This window comes from Dendrobium catenatum, unplaced genomic scaffold (assembly GCF_001605985.2).
Source record: "Dendrobium catenatum unplaced genomic scaffold, ASM160598v2 fragScaff_scaffold_81, whole genome shotgun sequence".
Classification (NCBI taxonomy): Eukaryota; Viridiplantae; Streptophyta; class Magnoliopsida; order Asparagales; family Orchidaceae; genus Dendrobium; species Dendrobium catenatum.
Window position 1 is genome coordinate 635,128 of NW_021318543.1, and position 18,748 is coordinate 653,875.

The window sequence follows — 18,748 nt, forward strand, 5'->3', positions numbered from 1 at the left end:
TTTTTTCTGCCTTTTCAGCTGCTGTTTTGGGCTGTTTGGCTTCTGATTTTGAACAGCCAGCTGGCCCTCATTGATGGCTTTTTGTGGGCTGCTGTTTGGGAGGATTTCCATGGGTCTTTCCACTGTTTTCAATGCAATTTTCCTGCAGAATTTGTGCTGTCTTTTGGTCTTCTATTTGGTGACTTATGGCCTTCTATATTCTTATTTTAATGAGATTAATTAGTGGTTTTAAAGGGCTGTTTGGCTGCCCTCTTTGATCTTATAAGTAGGAGTTGTTTTGGAAATGTTAAAAAAAGATGATGTGAGTTATTTTTGGAGAGAAAACCTGATTCCCCTCCTCCTATGGAAATCCTGCGGGCTCTTTCCAACCTTCGTCTCGTCTCCTAATCTCTTTCTTCTATCCGCAAGTGCCACCTCACCTGTATCCCTCTTCTCAAAGTAAGCAAGTTTAGGGTGTCATTTTGTTGGTGTCAAAGTTTGTAAGCGTCCAAATTATAAGTGTCATTTGAGTCAAAAGTTTGTAAGTCGTTTTATTATATAAAGTTATGTTTTATAGTATTTGTGTTCTTTTAAGTATTTTATGTCTTTCTATCATCCTAGAAAGAGTATCTCTTTTTTGTGATCAAAAATTTGGGTTCCTCTCCCAAATTTTTGATTGCATCAGGTATGGGTTTGGATTTATGACCTGTTTGTCTAATTGGGTCGGTTCGGGTCAGATCAATTGAAGGTGGGTCAGTTTCAGGTTGTACCCGAACCTAACCCAAAAATCCATTTTGATGCCCCTATGGATACTACTCCCACGATGTGAATGGATCAAGCTGACCTTGGCTCGTTAGTGCCTTCTTCGGTTGGGGCCTTTCCTAGCTGTCGCTCCAAATTAGCGAGCATGAACTCTATAAGCTTCCCTGTTTCGATAAGTTCTTCGATTAGGTTGCGCAGGTGTCGACATTCCTCGGTGTCATGCCCATAATCCTTATGGAATGCGCAATACCGTGATGTGTCCCGGGCACTATAGAACTTCATAGGCAGCGGACACCTGAAGAACTCCTTGTTTTTTTATGGCCTCAACAAGCTCGGCTACAAATACCCTCAACGAAGTATAATTCGGATATTCCTGAGGTCGGTGGGTGATCTTTCTACATGGTTTTGCAGTTCATGGTACCAGGTGACGCCCCAAGATCTAACTTGGAAGAATTATTCAGTCAATCCTTTAAGTCAATCTTCTACCAGAGCTATCTATAATCATCAATCAGTGATAAACAGTCTAACAAAATCTATACTTTAAAACATCAAGTAAACATTTTCATTCATTCCCAAAAGTTCATTTACAATACTCAGGATCTACACATTAATCACATGTAATCCATCATATCCTGAGTACAAAAAGAATCATTAAAACAAAAAGACAAAAACCTGAAGATTCCTGATCAACCTCAATCTCCTGCTCCCTTGACCTGACCTGAAAATATTAACCACATATAACGAGCTTCAAAAAGCCCAGCAGGTCACCAAATACCTACAACTGACATCAAAGCACGGTACGGAAGCAATATGCATGTCAATCAGTCAAATCATAGCAGTCACTTACACATGATCATTGAGTCAATGAAGAAATAGGAATCAGTACATAAACAGAAATCAATACAGAACGGTAATCAATACAGAAACGTATAGAGCCATAATTATCAGTAGAAGAATCAATAAACAGTATAAAAGTTCGTAAAGCTCAATGAATCAATACGTGCGTCAAATCTCTACAGTAGTAGTCGTATCAATAACATCAGTCAATTCAGTAGACAAATCTTCATATCTAAAATCTCAGTTAAATCGTTAAAGAAATCTTCGTATCGGTAATACCAATCAAATCAGTCAATAAATCATTATGTCAATAATGTCAATCGTATAAAGAGAATTCATTGGTTCAATAATATCAATCGGTATAAAACGTCAAATCAATAATGTCGTTCGTGACTGTTGAAATCAGATCAATGGAATAAAATCATAACATTGTTTGAAACAGTTGGAATCAATCAATGTCGTAGAATCATATCAAAATATACACTTGCAATTCAGTTATTCAATATCACGTGCTCAGTGAATCACATGCAATCCAATAATCTATATCACATGTTCAGTGAATCACATGTCACTTACACAGTATATCACGTTCATAACGTCAGTACAGTGAATCAGTATCAGTGCCTGTATCAGTATCAGTAACAATCCAGTGATATGAACAGTAATGATATAACAGTAAAATCATGCATTAACAGTAAATCCGTACAATATCGATAAAACCGTACAGTAATATATCAGTTCAGTATTTGTAAGTGCGTCAGTATCAGTAAATCCGTACAGTAGCAGTAACAATACTGCTAAACATGCAATTCAGTACAGCAGTCATACAGAGCAAGTAGAAGCACTGGCTATTTAGGTGTTTTCAAATCTTGTATCAATATCAGTATCTTGTATCCGTTGGCTCGGTAAAAAGAGTCGTCACTCTTTACCCGTCGGCACAGTAATCATCTCCTTATAACTCCCTTCAGTAATCACGTGATCAGTAGAGGATAACACCAAACCATTTTTAAAGGAAAGCCCGTTGGCCCACCATCCTGTACAGGTCAATCAGTCTCCAACCAACGGTTCAACCAGTCTTTACTTGTCTTTCACACACACAGTACACAGTAGTATCAACAATTTCAATCATATAACCATATTCATCATTATCTCATCAACACATTGCAACCAATAAACATGATTTAGCTCAATTTAGAAAACCCCTTAAAATATCGTATAGTAGACAAAAGTCGTTGTAAAATGCATAGTTCCAGAAAATTACCAAATTACTAGAAATCGTGTAAAACAACGTTTCAAAACTTTACTTGTACTGAATCAATATTTTTCAACATCCAGATAATTTTCTATTCGATAAAAATCAAACAGAATTCAAAATATCCGGTGAAAACTTCTCAGAAAATACTTAAATCGTGCAAAATCATCATTTATATAACATACCAAAAGTTACGGGGCACAAATTTTGTCAATACAAAGATATGCACGTTTTTCGGTAACAGAAACACAAAACTGAGCAGAAAAATACTAAAACACGAAATCTTTGAAATCAGAAATAGGATTCGGATTCCTTACTTCAAGACAAACAAATCTTTCAACAGCGATGACGGACGAAAAGCACTCCGCGACCTCCGAAACCAAGCCTTTTCCTTTTCTTTCCTTCTCTTTCTCTCTCCAACTTTTCTCTCTCTTCAAAATATCTCAAATCAGATATATACAAAATAGGATCGTACGGGACGATTCCTATTCATCCCGGGACGATTTCTCCTCTGGACAAAATTTGTTCAGACGAATTTGTTATCATACCTGGACGACTTGCTCTCTGGACAAATTTCGTCCCGGACGAATTCAGGTTCGTACGGACGAACCTGCACTCAAAATAATGAAATTCTGAGCGGTTTTACACCAGTGATGCTTCTGCCCTCTGAAATCTCATATGTGCGGGTGTTTCGTATAGACTGGGGCGCCATTGGCTGCGCCAGAGGCTTAACCTTCGGTTCTTCTTTTCTTGAAATTGGATTCTTTCTGTTGTTTTCCCTGAGGGAAAATTTTTTCCCGTGACGAGATCATGGTGTGGAATGGTCAAGGAGGATTCGGTCACTCGATTGTACTCCTCAGCGTTGGCATGACTGTTGGCGAGTTCCAACAATTTTGCTAGCATCTTTGGCTGTTGCAGGCCTAGTGCGTACCGGAAGGGACCTTTCATCCCATGGGTCAGGGCTGCTTAAGCAACTGCGGCTCAAGGTCTTTTACGTCCAGCAATTCTTTCTGGAATTGCAGTATGAAGCTTCTTAATGACTCTCTCGAATCCTGTCTTATCTTTAGCAGGACTTGCAAGTTTTTGCGGGGTCACTAGCCAATGGCAAATTGTGCAATGAACATTCGTTTGAAGTTAGTGAAGGAGGTGATCACCTCACTAGGTAGGAGAGTTAACCACCTTAACGTCGAATTCCTCAGAGTAGTGAAGATCATACGACACCGATGCGCGTCGTCGATGTCAAGGAGGGAAGTTTAAATTCAAAAGTCATCACATGATCTATACTCAAGTAAGCTTTGAGGTGAGGCACCTTGAACTTGGGAGCTACTCTTGCTTTGGAGACTGGTCTATAAAAGTCATTTGTCAGCCTTGGTTCAGTTTCTTTGGTTCATCTGGTTGAGGACTTTTCATCCCTCACCTGGGGGCAAGTGACGTTGGCAGTTGAATCTGAAGCATGAGCTTATTCCGGAGGCTCGCGACGAGCACCAGGATCGGATGGCCCTTCAAGTAGGTTGATCGTTTGCGATGGATGGTTAGCGGCGATGAGGATATCTTGAATAGAGTTCAAGAGAAGCTCCTCCATTCCTAGCAGTCCACGGTGAGTGGTATATGCAGGGTTCATTGAATTCTCCGAGGCTTCAGGTTACTCATTAGATAATGATTTGTTTTCCTTCGTCATCCTCCATGCTCACCGCACCTGAGAGGATGTTGAATCTCATTTTGTTCAGTGAGATGATACCAAACCGTACTTTGTGTTACTTGTGAGCTGAGGGTCTGTGAGTTGAATGTAATGAGATTTGAATATAAGAGAGGAAAATGAGGGTGACCCGAGAGAGAAATAGATTTAGACAAAATCTTTATTATCCAAGCCAGTTATATAAGCATAATCAAAGCGAGAGCTCTACTCTATCGAGCTCGAGCAAAAAGAAAAAAAATAATACATTATTTCCTAGATCTGATCACGTATAGGTGTGATCTCTCTCGTTTTTCTCTCTATTGTCCTCTATTCTTATGAATGTTTCCGTGGGAAAAAAGTCATTTTTTCCTGTCGTTCCTCCTCCTTTTATAGGGTTCAAAAGGATGTAGAGATTATATCCTAGATATGGGAGTTGTCACATCAGTCTTTTATTATAAGTCACTCGTTGGTTCCGAGTAGAATGATGGTTGAGAAGAGCGAGCAAAGTAATGTCCAATGATGATATGGGGTCGCCCCCGCTGCATGGATGAGTAGCATCTAGGCATAGTCCTCTGATTGACGTGAGAGATTTTTGAAGAGGCGATACATGTCGTTCGTTGTTTGATGTATTTTGCATAGGATACTTGATTCTAGCTTAGATGGATAAAGATCTATTTGTTCACGAGAGGAACTTATGAGATCGCCCTCGCCCAATGGGGGAACGACTGCTAGGAGGATGTGGCTAGTGCTAGTCCGCCGTGGTCCAGTGTTAAGCTCATTCCAGCTCCTGAGCGAGTCCCTCAAACAAACTGTTCTGAAAGAAAAGTGGTTCCTCCTTCTGCTCGACCCGAACATGACCTGCAAGACACCTATGAACGGGTACCTGCACAGAAAGTCATGGGCGTACAGATAACATGGCCCAATATGCATGATTTTAACTCCAATCTTGATGCCTGTGCCTCACAACTTCCCCTAAAGAGAGTCTTGATTACATGTATTAGTTATGGTGTCACATCAACATCATACCATCATAAATTCTCGACAGATATATCAAGGAGTGTTGGGAGAGGAAAAGGATTAGCCTATTTAGAAACCTCTTTGGCAAACCTTTTTAAGTCAAAACCTCTTAAAGTATGCTTCTTTAGTGAGAACCATAAAGAGAATAAGCTTAGCCTCTCAAATCAGATAAGCAAACAGAGATAAAAAGTGAGAGACTCTCTGAAGTTAGAAAGCTAGAGAGGGGAGTTCAAGGAAGCATCATCTTCCACCTTGACATTTGTATATTTATTTTAATAATGAAACTTATTTCTTGCACAGAAAATAAAATCCATATTATTCTTTCACTTCATTGATGCCCGACTGACGTGTCTGTTTGATCTTTTCGATTTCAAGCTAGCAGTAACATATCAAGTTGTCAGCGTCAAAATGCTTGGTTCTAAGAGAACTTCGATGATGGCATTGACAAATAGAAGCTATAAAAAGATGGGATAATCTTTCTTGAACCTAAATACTTCAGAAGCAACGGACAGTCAAGATATCAACATTATGAGGAGAAATCCCGAGTGATTTGGCTAGCCAAGTAGCATTCCTTTAACAACAAATTACTGTAGTGATGAATATTGAACAAGCAAACCCCAGTGGCTAGTCTAGATCCATAATATAAGGAAGATAATTTCCAAATGGAGATATCATCATCGTGATAATAAGAAGATAGCGAGAGTTCTCATAAACAAGGATATGACTTAGAATATGAGGATCTTGAGCCTTCTTTCAAAGGACCACATCAACCTGTGAAGCTAAGAACTAAAATTCATATTCTATCTTTGAGGGGATGGGAGCTAAAATTGACACCTTACTTTTGATGCTTATATTAATGTGAATATGCTAGATGCATGGGAGGATCAATTGAAAAAAAAAAATCAATCTCTATGGATATTCTTCCTAAGAAATGATTTCTTTCACTACACTTAAACTTACCAAGCATGCATTGACTTAATGAAATGCCCATCTTCAATATGGGTTGCAAAACATTATCTTGTCATAGTTGAAAAAAATGCAAGATAGGAATTCTACCCAATAGAGTAAAAAGAAAAAAGAGGGAGGAAGAAACACCGGTTACTTCAATGACAAGAATGAAGGACCATACCTTAGAGTTTAAGAGGCAACACTAGATGATTGGTGCATCACTTAGGCACGTGCCCATACTGATAAAGTACACAACGAGGTTGCAGTAAAACATCTCCAAAGAAAACGAGGTTGCACTAAAACATCTCCAAAGAAATCTTAATCATCTTTGTCAAAGGCCTCGCTCAAACAAGCATGTTTGTTACGGCAATCGATAGGAAGAATGAGAACAAATGGGGTAAGCCTCCTACCAAGAAAAAGGGAGGGGAAATAAAGGTTGTTGAGAAGTGGAATCAAATGGATTCTGATAAAGGAAAAAACGAAAACCTGTTCTTCTTGAAGAGACAACCTCTGTTATGATGACTTCCATATCATGGTATATGGTGGAGGTAAATGTTAGAAAGTTCGTTTGAAACTCTTATACAAGAAGTGAATACCATTAAAAGTAAAAAGGTGTTTTCCATTGTGGAAAGGAACCAAGTTTTAAGTCAATAAATTAGCCAAACTTAAATATTTTCTTGATGCCAATGCAAAAAGGAAAGAGCCGAGTACAACAGATGACTTCAACGAATGTGAATAACTTTTCACCCTGTGGATCCAAGTAAAGCAGGAGGTGGCTAGCGTCATCTACAACTGAAGGAGTTAGAAAACTAATCTAGATGAATATAGTACAAGAGTCTATCTTGAGATGGCTCTTTATCCACAGCTATACCCACTCAGATATATTCAAAAGAAGTCTGAGATTGTGATTGTAAATAGTATTGCATTTGCTGTGCCATCACTCAATTGACGAGGTGTTATGTGACGTGATTCTTCTTGATATCTACCATATTATATTCAGAAGCCTATATCTATGGGATCAAGACGTTTTCTATAAAAGGGCACATCAACACCGTCTCTATTAAAAAGTTGTAAGGTACACTGCCATTAAGACTTAAGAGCAAGAGTTGTCAATATCTAAGTATAGTGGTGGTCTTCCTCTTTATAATTTGTCTATTATCTTATTAATGAAATCTAAATGCTTCTTGCTCCAAACATAAGAATCCATATTATCCTACCTCACTACGTTGACAAATGTTCAACATGTCCATCGGACTCTCTATGGTGTCTTGTCTGGCCAACGACTCAGATTAAGAAGTAGCAAAGGTAGCATCACTAAAAAAAACGGGTTTATTTTATAAAAGAGCAATTTAATCTTCAAAATTAGCAAAAGCATATAAAATTTAAAAAGGAGCAAATTTGTCAAATAAAATAGCGCATTCAAAATACGCCAAAAGAAATAGGGCATTCTGAATTCGCTATTTTATTTGGCGCATTCACCTCAAACAAGAGAGAGAAATAGAGCTAGAGAGAGAGAAATGATAAAAATCAAATAATTAGCCAAAACTTTTGGCTTATTCTCATTAGGATGAGAGAGAGAAGCAAGAGAGAGAGAGAGAGGTGGGAGAGAGAGAGAGAGAGGCGGGAGAGAGAGAGGGAAAGAGGGCAGGAGAGAATTTTTTTGTTTTTTTTGTTTTTATAATTTTAAAGAAAAAGTTTGAATAAAATTTTATAAGATAAAAAATCTCTCTCCCCTTATCTCTCTCTTCCGCCTCTCTCTCATTCTAAGGAGAAAATGCCAATTTTTTTGGCTAATTCTTTAATTTTTGTCATTTTTCTCTCTCTAGCTTTATTTCTCTTTTCTTTTTGAGCTGAATCCGCCAAATCAAATAGCGTAATCAGAATGCCCCATTTCTTTTGGCATATACTGAATGAGCTATTTTATTTGACAAATTTGTTCCTTTTTAAATTTTATATTAAATATGCTTCTTTTGCTAATTTTAAAGATTAAACTGCTCCTTTATAAAATAAACCCAAAAAAAATCCTTTTTCTTTGAACTATTACTATTAAAATGTTGATCATGCTTTGTCATTCCTGGTTTAAGATCCTTTTTTATTGAAAGCATATATCTAAGCTACAAAATTTGAGTTGGTGTAAAAATAGCTTTAAAGGAGAACAATGGGATAATTTTAACAAATAAGCACTTAAAAAATTAAAAGTAAAAAATATAACCAATGTTTTCCGTGGAAAAAATATAGCTCATCAAACAGTCAAGCTTATTAGTGAAGAGAATAATTGTGAAAACGAGGTGCAAAAACATACTGATTTTCGTGCCATCTCTTTTGCAACCATAGTCTTCCCAGTACCTGGTGGTCCAAAGAAAAGCATATTACGGAAAGGTGCTTGATGAGACTTTGTGTTCTCTGTAGCTCTGGCAAGTAGCTCAATCCTCTTCTTTAGTGATGGGTTGAGAATAATATTGTCAAAGCTTGTTTTGTTTCTCATAGAAACCAAATCCTTATTTGACGCACCATAACTCTCTATCTTCTTTAAAAATTTAGACATAATTCCTGACCATGGAAACTTCGCTATGGAAGATTCCCTAATCAGTGATGGCTGGCCCAACAATCTATTGACATAACCCCACATTACCCTTGCACCTTCCCTGAAAGAATCAAAGGACAAAATAAAACCCATAGAATAAACTAATTAAAGCAAACCTAGAACTAAAAAGTGACAATTTCATAGTTTAACTTCTTTACTGTATGGATATACCTAGTAGTATAAACGCCAGCAGCAAGCGCAGTTACCCCACCAACAGCCATGATCATTTTACTCTGATCAGTCAACAACATTTTCAATCCACCTGTAGATCCCCGGAAACAAATATATAAACAAAAACATTCTCTTTCAATGGAATAAAGTAGACAACAATATTTCAAATTTGTTACAGAATGAAAATAAATTGGCATGATTTAAATACGTTGCTAATAACCTTATAACAAATCATACAGATCTAGTTCCCACAAATGAAATAGCAATTGCACTCATTAAAGAATACATCATCATGACTAAAGACCACATGCTCCCAAAACTTACCATAAAAATGAAACTGGCATAACAAAATGTGGAATAGCTAAAGCAAATTTTAGGTGCGTTAGAGTGACAAACAAGAAAATAATTAGCATGTAGAAAAATTATAAATATAACTTCAATAGAATGGTTAATGACATGAAGTAAAATGGTAGGGCAGTCATTTAATCCAGTAATCATCAATGAATTAAAAATCTGAATGCCGGACATCAAAAGCATCTAAAAAACATTGGTTGACCAAATAATAGTAAACAATTATTCAAATTTATAAATAATGAAAGTAAGGAAGTAAGTAGTGTAGCATCTAATGATGAAGGGTGTACAAATCCATGAAGCTCCCAATGATGCGGGGTTCTGGAAGGGGGTTAATGTCATAACCTTAATCTTGCATTATAGAGGATATTTTCATGACTCAAATTTTCACTGCTAGGTCATAATGAAGGTTTCCCTCTAGCATTTAACCATAAATGCTTTTAGCTAACTAACAGGTTTTAACAGGAATGAAAGGAAAAAATATTGATAACCCTATCATGTACCCAGTGAACATAACAACAAACTAATGAATTACAATACATGACCCGGATAAGGACATCGGCATCAATGCCTCATTAGTAGCATCTAATGCTCCATGTAAGATTAATGCACTTAATACAGAAGAACTTTAATGTAATGTGGCACAATACCTTCAATATGACTAAAAGTTGCGTTAATTGAAGCCAACCATTTATCCCTTTCTCCATTCATGCGTTCTAACAGCATCCTCTTGTTATATTCTTCCGTTAATTTTGCCTCATGAGCACGACCTTCAGCCTCTGCCATAGCTTTTACTCTAATTGTTTCACGCTCTATTTCAGCTCGCTCTTTCTCAGTTTCACGTTGTTGAGCTTGAATCTGTTCTTCTGCAGCACGTCTTGCTTGTTCTTTCCTAGTAGAGGATTCCTCTTGCATTTTGACTAGCTCAGCATTCTGTTGCCTATGAGCTTCATGCTCTGTCTGCCATTACAATTGGCATTGTGAACTAAATGCTAAGAATCACCCATATAAAAACTATCAAAATATCATATGCATGTAGAATTAGAGTTAAGCCAACTACCTGCATTCTTTTTCTAGCTAGCTCATCTTCATAGCGTGCCATTTGGGCTTTGGTCTGGGCTTGTTGTTGAATAAGATTCCTTTGCTCCTCTGCCAGCTTCTGCTGCTTCTCCTGCCAATTGAAAATTCTCTTTTAATTAACTACAGAGTAACTATGATCAGTAGAACATCTTTACTCTCTTTCTTTTATATATATATATATATATATATACATACTACTAGGGGATTGGATTTTGGTTTTTACAAATTTCTCATGAAGCTAAAGACAAAATACCTGATGTTTCTAGTAGCTTAGGCAATTGCAAGAATTGCGAGGACCATGCCAGATGCTTGATGCTGCTATAACAGACCATGGGTTTCTAATGTTGTTAAAAGGGATGCCAGATCTTGATCAGATGACAATTTGGCTGGAGAAATCTTGTTACTCTTAGGCAAACTAGCAGCCCATATAAGCTTCCTTGCAAGCTTACAACCTCACAATCAAGTCAGGTTGTAAATAAATGAGTCAAACTAAGTGCTATTTTTCTGTTGACCTATATGCAAAGAACAAAAGAGAGGAATGCAGAAATCTCACATACCCATCGGATCTGCAAATTTCTCCCGAATATCCGCTCAAATCTTGGAAGAAAGTCACTGCCTGTACCCAAAAATCACGCTTGAATCTCGGAGTCGTACAGAAATCCCGCCGAGGCACTGTATATTCGGCGTCGTTCCGGGATTTGCTCGCCACGATCGCATGCCTCTTGCATCTATAAAATGAGAGCAAAGTGAAGACTTGGGATCTTCTTCCTTCGGCAGACCTTCCACACACGCGAACTCCTCCCTTTCACGAGCTTCTGCGACCGAATCCCCCAACCCGACGCTTCCACACACACACACACGCACACACACAGAGATCAAATCCTTACCTCACTCACGGGTGCCCGCCGAACTCCCTCCTCCAATCTCCATCCAGCCCCGATCTCCCATCTTCGACTTCAAGCCCCCAATCGCAAGCCCAGGTCGACCAAACCTCTGCCCTAGCTCCGACTTCCACCCTCCCTCGACGACATCCCTTCTCTGCTAGTTAGATCAGAAGTTATAACATTTTGATCGGAGGCAAAATCGGGAGCTCGCACTGTAAAGGTAACTTGATCCCTCACGCAAGCTTCTTTGGCCAAAACCCGTGAACATCAACAGAGGGGAGGGGAGGATATTTTTTTTAAATATTATAATTATTAGTATTTATAATTAATTATTAATTAATATAATTAATTAACTAAATATAATTAATTAATGATTAGTTATAATTATTTATGTAATTATAATTAATTATTAATTAATTATAAATATAATTAATAAATTAATTATAATTATTTAATTAATTATGATTAATCATTATTAATTATAATTAATTACTTATTAATTATAATTGTTACTTAATTATAATTCATTATTATTGATTTATTAATTATAATTTAATTATAATTAAGATGAAATCCCCTTCCCTCCTCTTGCCTCGATCCGTGTGCCAACGCCAGCCCCGCGCAGGTATAAACCTTTAACCTTAAAACTCGAGAGCCCACTTTCGTTGTTTGCGGCGGACCGAAAAACCGACCATACACGCCTTTATTTTGCGTGGTGGGATGGGAACCCGGTGCGTCGCCTACGACGGACGGGTAATCACCTAAAAACCCTATGTCAATGTTCGTGGTGGACCGAAAAATCACCCATGCATGCCTTTATTGTGCGTGGTGGGATAGGACCCCGGTGCGGCACCTACGGTGAGGCGGGGTCACTCATAAGTACCTCCGAGCGGGGGGAAAGAAAACTGTCTTTTTAAACAGGTACCGTCAAAGACCCCATACACGCCTTTATTCCGCATGGTAGGAACAAAGTTCACGACCGCAGTGTCCTCGTCTGAGGACACCTACCATACACGTCTTTATTGCGCGTGGTGGGAAGGCCCAGTTTCTCGTAGTTTTCCCCTAAATGGGGGAGACGCCGGGAGGCTGCCGAAATTTTGGGTGAAGACGAGACTGTACATGGACTCATTCGAACTCAATAGTGGACTCGGACTTGTGAACTTTAATGCAATAAACTCAAATCTAAAACAAATCCAAACTTAAATAAATCATAAGGACTTGAATTTGATTTTGAATGTCAAGTGAACTATAACTTAAGCATGACTCAAGGAGCTAAGAATTGAACATCAAATGAACTTGAGTCAAACTTGCACATGATTTGAATATTTGAACTCAAGTAAGGACTTGAGTTGGACCACATGAGACAAGGCTTGAGCTTTATGAGACAGCATGGAACTCATTTGCTTGAGCTTTATGAGACAGCATGGAACTCATTTCTAAATCAAGTGATCAATGATTTAAAATCAAACTTGAATCAAATAGTAAGTCTTGGACCCAAGTGAGCAAATACAAAGGATGCGCTTGAACTCAAACTCAAATGAAAAGTAGAGGACTTAAACACTCATAAAGATTTAAATAGTTTGAATTTGAGCAAAAGCTCAATGTAACTACAAGGGACATAGAACTTGAATTTGATGCAAGAAATTTGTAAGACTTGAATCATATGCAGAATAACACAAATGGAAATCGTGGCAAATTGAGAACTTACAAATGCCACTTATTCATAAATGATGGGAAATTCTATATAATTGAGTTACTTGAGATAAACAATGAATGATAAAGAGATGCATTCATGACAAAATAGAACTTAATTGGAATTGAACTCGAGCAAAGAGTTTATACTTTGATTGCAAAGGACTTGAACCCGAATTCAGAAGGGAACTACAATGAGCCTGAACCGAACTAGAACTTGAACTTCAGGAGACTTGAATAATCTATAAAGAGCATGAAATGATTGTAACATCCTACATACAAGTGGAGAAATTTGGCATGCAAGCAAATATATCAGTCTCTTATAAGCACAAGGAAATTGGCACAAAAGTGAATGTGGCAAGTGGGCGGCTAATACATGTGAAGCAATCAACAATGAACACAATCAACCTGATGGTCAATAACGATCTGCTTATAGACACATCGACCTCTTTTGGATTATTGAAATTTATATGTCATGAATTCAACGAGTCACTAGCAAACATGAATGAGAAGGTCGTAATGAGTTTAACCCATCTACGAGTCATTCATATAAGCAAATACATCTCTCCCCTACGAGCAAAATGATTCAATATGTAATGAACGTTATAACACTCCTACGATCAACAATAAAGCAATGTTAAGCAAATATACTAGCTTCTTATAAGCAAGAGTATATAGTATATGACAAAGTGCAAATATTTATGAGGTCGTAAAAGATTCATCATATGCACTATATCACATTTACAAGTAAATGTTGGATGAAATGTAACAAATGCAAGTATCTACGGGCCACTGTAGAAGACTCCTAGTAACCCAGTCTATTGTCCACGAGCAATATACAAAGTGACTATATCAAGTGACTATATCAAGTGCAAGTGAGAAATTCATCATGCATACAATAAGCTATCTACGAGCATCTATAAATACAAAGCAGGAGATTCGTTGGTGCACTATAATCCAACTGCAGAAAGCAACATGTAGTGCACGACGGTCTACCTGTATGAAGCAGCGAACAACTCTATTCAGAAGCTGCTACGCTACGCCACCAGATCCGCAACATCATTGCAAGCGGACCTAAGGCGTTCACAAATATTTCAAAATACCCTTGCACGTGCACCATTAATTTGTATACACATAGGTACACTAAAGGGGAAAAAACAATCTCAACCCGCATGGGACCCGGCGAGGGTGTTATTGGTATACACGTGACGTCTAGGGATGCTGCGCGGGTCGATAAGTGAATTCAAGTTCGAACCCGATCCTTCTATGCCAATCAATAGGAGTCGGCAGGGTTCGAACCTTCAAATAAATACACGGTTGTGGAGACCGGTGTATTTATTTTAATACATTCATATTAGGTCTTCAAAGCCTATAATCAAGAGAATTCACTAATAAAGGCACAGAGCCTACGAGAAACCCGATCCTCAGTCAACAGCTTGGTCGAGTTGACAAGGTTCAGTACATAAATGAAAATGCCCCCAAGCACCCCGCTGATGACCGTGTTGAATGCAAATCTCAACCAGAGGGGTTCACAAATATTTTCAAACTCCACACAAATACCCAAAAAAATCCAAAAATTCCAAAATTCCAAAAAGATCATCCAAATCCCAGATATTTAAAATGTGAAAATAAATTCATCAAACCACTTAAAGTAAAATCCATCCGCCCTCCGCAACAATTTGTCGAGGTAGACAAATTAAAATTTACTTTAGCTCACAAAGAGACAAATGCCTAGTCAAAAATATCACTATGATCCATTCTCAAACAACCTCCTGACAGTAAGGACGTGGTACGCGTCCTCTAACCGGCGGTTTTGCCGCCAAATGGCATCGCAGGATAAACGGTTATGACCTGGGGCCCTCTGAACATAGTGGTTTTGCCGCCAAATGACACCACGAAATACCGGTTATGGCCAGAGCCAATACGCTCCTTAATGGCATCAAATCCTTGAGATATGAATCAATAGGATATAATCGATAGGGCACAAAGCCCTTTGTTAGCTAAGGTGAATTCAAATTTGTCCCCTTAGGCAAATATCCAACCTAGTTCTACAAAGTCCCCTTGGACGAAGCAACCCATGGCTGCCGACAAGGATCCTTCTGTCAGGTTGGGCCGACTACCTCCTCTGACTAAGTAGACCATGGACCACAATGGCCCAGGACGACGGAACCATGGGATCTTGATCGGTTTTATCATCCATTCCCCCACCATCTGCTTTAAGTGCAAGATTCTGCAATTTCCAATTTTAAATATCAAATTTTCAAATCTGCAAATCCTCTAACCATTCCAAATACCAATGCTGCTACTATATGCCAGATAACACATATTCTATACGTATCTGATTGACGACTAGCCTTAATCGAAAGTTCTCTCTCGTTAGTGGGAGGGGTAATTAACTATAGGGGCTTACGCTTATAGGAAACCAGAACTCATATCATAAAGTCCTCGCAAAATGAGGGTGAAATCTCTGGATAGTGTCTTATCTACAAACCCATCTGCCTTCCAAAATTTACCCCGGAATTTATTCCGTTAAAACTCCCTTGTCGAAGATAAAAATAAACAATCGAACGGGCGAAGGCCGAGGCCGAATTTTTGGAGCCCACATTTTCATGCACATTTATTTATTTTTGCATAGAGTTTGAGCTGAGCTTAAATATGACCAGAGATTTAAAACTTTATTCAAACTTGTTTGTTTATTTCATTTTCTTATCAAGTTTGAGTTATAATCAAGTTTTAATGGCATATGATTAATTATATATTTCATGATAATGATGTAAACATATAATCATATTACTAGACATAAATGAATTTATTTATTTATAATTAAAATTAGAATCATTTAAAAGACACAAAATATGTCATCAAATACACAATTAAGTAATCATTAACTAATTATTTTATTATATCTTAGCGAGTTATTTGTGAGACAATAAACAAGCATTTTAACAAAAATTAATGAACCAAGAGGTCAATGCTCAACCTTGTTCATTTAGACGTCACTTATAATTTATTCAAGCTTATCAATAATTTAAATCAACAGATGTAATTGAGGATTCGTTTGGGAAAACTTTCTTCCTGCTTCTTAAAGCGACTTTTTAGTACAAAAATAATTTTTTTTACTAGAAAGTCGCTTTAAGAAGCAATAAAAAAGCCATCCCAAACGAAGCCTAAGTCTTATATGAATGAGCACCAAGTTGTTCATCAATTACACTAGTCCGCTTCTAGCCCTACAAACAAGAGTTTCTAGCCAAAGTACAGATGGCTAATGGGTGCTAAAAAAGAGTAGGTTGGACAACACTTGATCAGTTATCATAGGGTGGCCAGTTTAAGCCCATTGGAAGCATCAAGAATTCCATAAATCATTAAGGGCTCACAATGGAACTCTGACTTAAGATGATGGTAAGAAAAGTGAGGAGTATATTCTATTGTAGGGATGCACCTATCATTATGACATAAAAGTAAATATTCTAGCCAAGGGTAAAGTCCATTATTACAATGTTCATTACAAAGCTCTCAAATAAATCCCTAAATGTCTATTACAAAAATTATGGATAATATAGTATCGATCCTAAGAAGAATATCTAGAAGGAGATGCAGCATAGAGCAAAGACTTGTCAGTTTGAGAAGTCTACGGTGGAACCAAAATGTTGGCGCTGAAGGAGGCAAACTAGCTAGCCCAACTCACATGTAAGATGGCAAGTTAACAAGGTAACGCTCAATAGCGGGTCAAACAGATCCAAACTCTTCAATATAAATCTCTTTCAGTGAATTAATGCAGACTAGAATATTTAATTTTGTTTACATAATGAGAATAAGTTGGCTTGATTTGAATAGTTTGCTAATAATCATATGATAAATAATACAGACTAATTGTTTCCTGAGACTTGAATAATGCTTGAATTATAAAAATGGATGATTTCTAATGAATTATGATAAATATAATTTTTAATGAATTCATTTATATGCATTTGATGCGCATGGATATAAACTATTGCTTCAAAAGACTAAAAAAATTAAATGAAGCTTATATGAAACTCCTAAAGCAAAGAACACTCACAATATCAGCCTGCGTCTGAATTGCTAGATGCCTAGCCTTCTCAACCGCAATCTCCGCCAAACGACTCTCCTCTTGCTTCCTCATCAGCTCAAAAACCTAAACCTCAACAATCAAAACAACCACAAACCAAATCAAGCAAGCAAAGTTCACAACATACGAAATAAAACCTCAGGTTGGCATAAGATCAAACACCTGCGAGGCATAAGGCGAGCCGTTGATTTCCCGCAGGGCTTTCGCCCCTCGCTCCAGCGATTCCGGGTCGAACCCTCCAGAAGAAGAAGATGATGCCGCGGATGCCGAGGACGAGCCATCGGTGACAGGAGGTGAAGGAGAGGACAGAAACGGGAAGCGGAAGGCGCTATCGGCGTAGGCAAGCGAGGTGAGGGATGCTGCCGCGGCCGCCGCCGCCGCTGCAGCGATGGAGGGAGATGATGGGAATGGTGGCATCGAGGAAGCCGGGAAAAGCGTATCACAAGCCCGCCCCGAGAGAAGATGGCGCTAGCTCAAGTTTCAAGAGCTAGCTTACTGGCTGGCTCATTATTGGGTCAGGTCACTAGATACAGCTTATATTTGATATTCACACTATTGAGCATTATTGAGCTCGGTAATGTAAAGTACTAAGTACCGAGCTCGGTACTGTTTTGTACTGACGCATTTTCATTGGGCTCCAAACACGTCTGGTGACCTGACCCAATAATTTCCCCAAGCTCCCATAGCAACTTCACGTGTGCTTCTCGAGTGAGCCCCTACCAAGCTTTAGTTGATCTCTCAAGCTTAGGAGTTAAAAAGGACAAGCCAAGCTATTTATTGGGCTCGACCCGAATTCGAGCCAACCTTAAATTTGTTATGATTCAAATTTGGCTCAACTCGTTTACAACTCTAATATAGACTTCTTATTTATAGTAATAATATATTATTCTTTCAAAGAATTAAGATATTTGTTTTTTTAAATATAGTAGAAAATTTAATTTAATTAATGTTTTATAATCATCACAAAATTTGTTATCTATTGATAAAACATATAGATTTAGTTTCACTCTTACAATTACTCACAATTTCTATGAATATACTTATTATTACTTTAAATATAATTCTCAAAATATTAGGTTTAATTTAAATTATTTGAATATTGTTTTAAATAATAAACAATATTACTTAAAATTTTAGAACAATCATTCACTAATTTTCAGCAAACAATCAACTAAGAACCACATTCCAATTTTAAATGATCATATTAATTATTTAAAGAATCACATTTAAAAAAGCTGTAATGTTAACTATTAATTTATAATACATTCAAAATAATATCAACCAAGTTAAAAACAGTAGAATTAACCCTTAATTTGGACTAAAATAAATAAATATTGCTAGTCAATGAACAATAAAATTGTAGCGGGCTAAAATATACACGGCGATAGAGTTAGATTTTTTCGTCTCAGCGTAGTATGGATATCCACAC

At 37.6% G+C, this 18,748-nt stretch overlaps 1 protein-coding gene across 4 annotated transcripts in view; it reads right to left on the reverse strand.

Moving 5' to 3' along the window:
- LOC110096500 (ATPase family AAA domain-containing protein 3) overlaps positions 1-17,836 on the reverse strand; it is a 27,813-nt gene extending 9,977 nt beyond the window's left edge. For all 4 annotated transcript variants that reach the window (XR_002303095.2, XR_003701397.1, XR_002303096.2 and 1 more), the window contains exons 1-6: positions 17,482-17,836; positions 17,290-17,385; positions 10,637-10,747; positions 10,227-10,536; positions 9,226-9,316; positions 8,773-9,115 (exon numbers count right to left, since the gene is read on the reverse strand). Coding sequence is in view for 1 of the 4 variants with exons in the window: in XM_020822489.2 (XP_020678148.1) it covers positions 8,773-9,115; positions 9,226-9,316; positions 10,227-10,536; positions 10,637-10,747; positions 17,290-17,385; positions 17,482-17,736 (1,206 nt within the window). In the remaining 3 variants the exon portion in view is untranslated. The remainder of the gene's footprint in view (positions 1-8,772; positions 9,116-9,225; positions 9,317-10,226; positions 10,537-10,636; positions 10,748-17,289; positions 17,386-17,481) is intronic.
- Between the last annotated feature and the right edge of the window lie 912 nt (positions 17,837-18,748).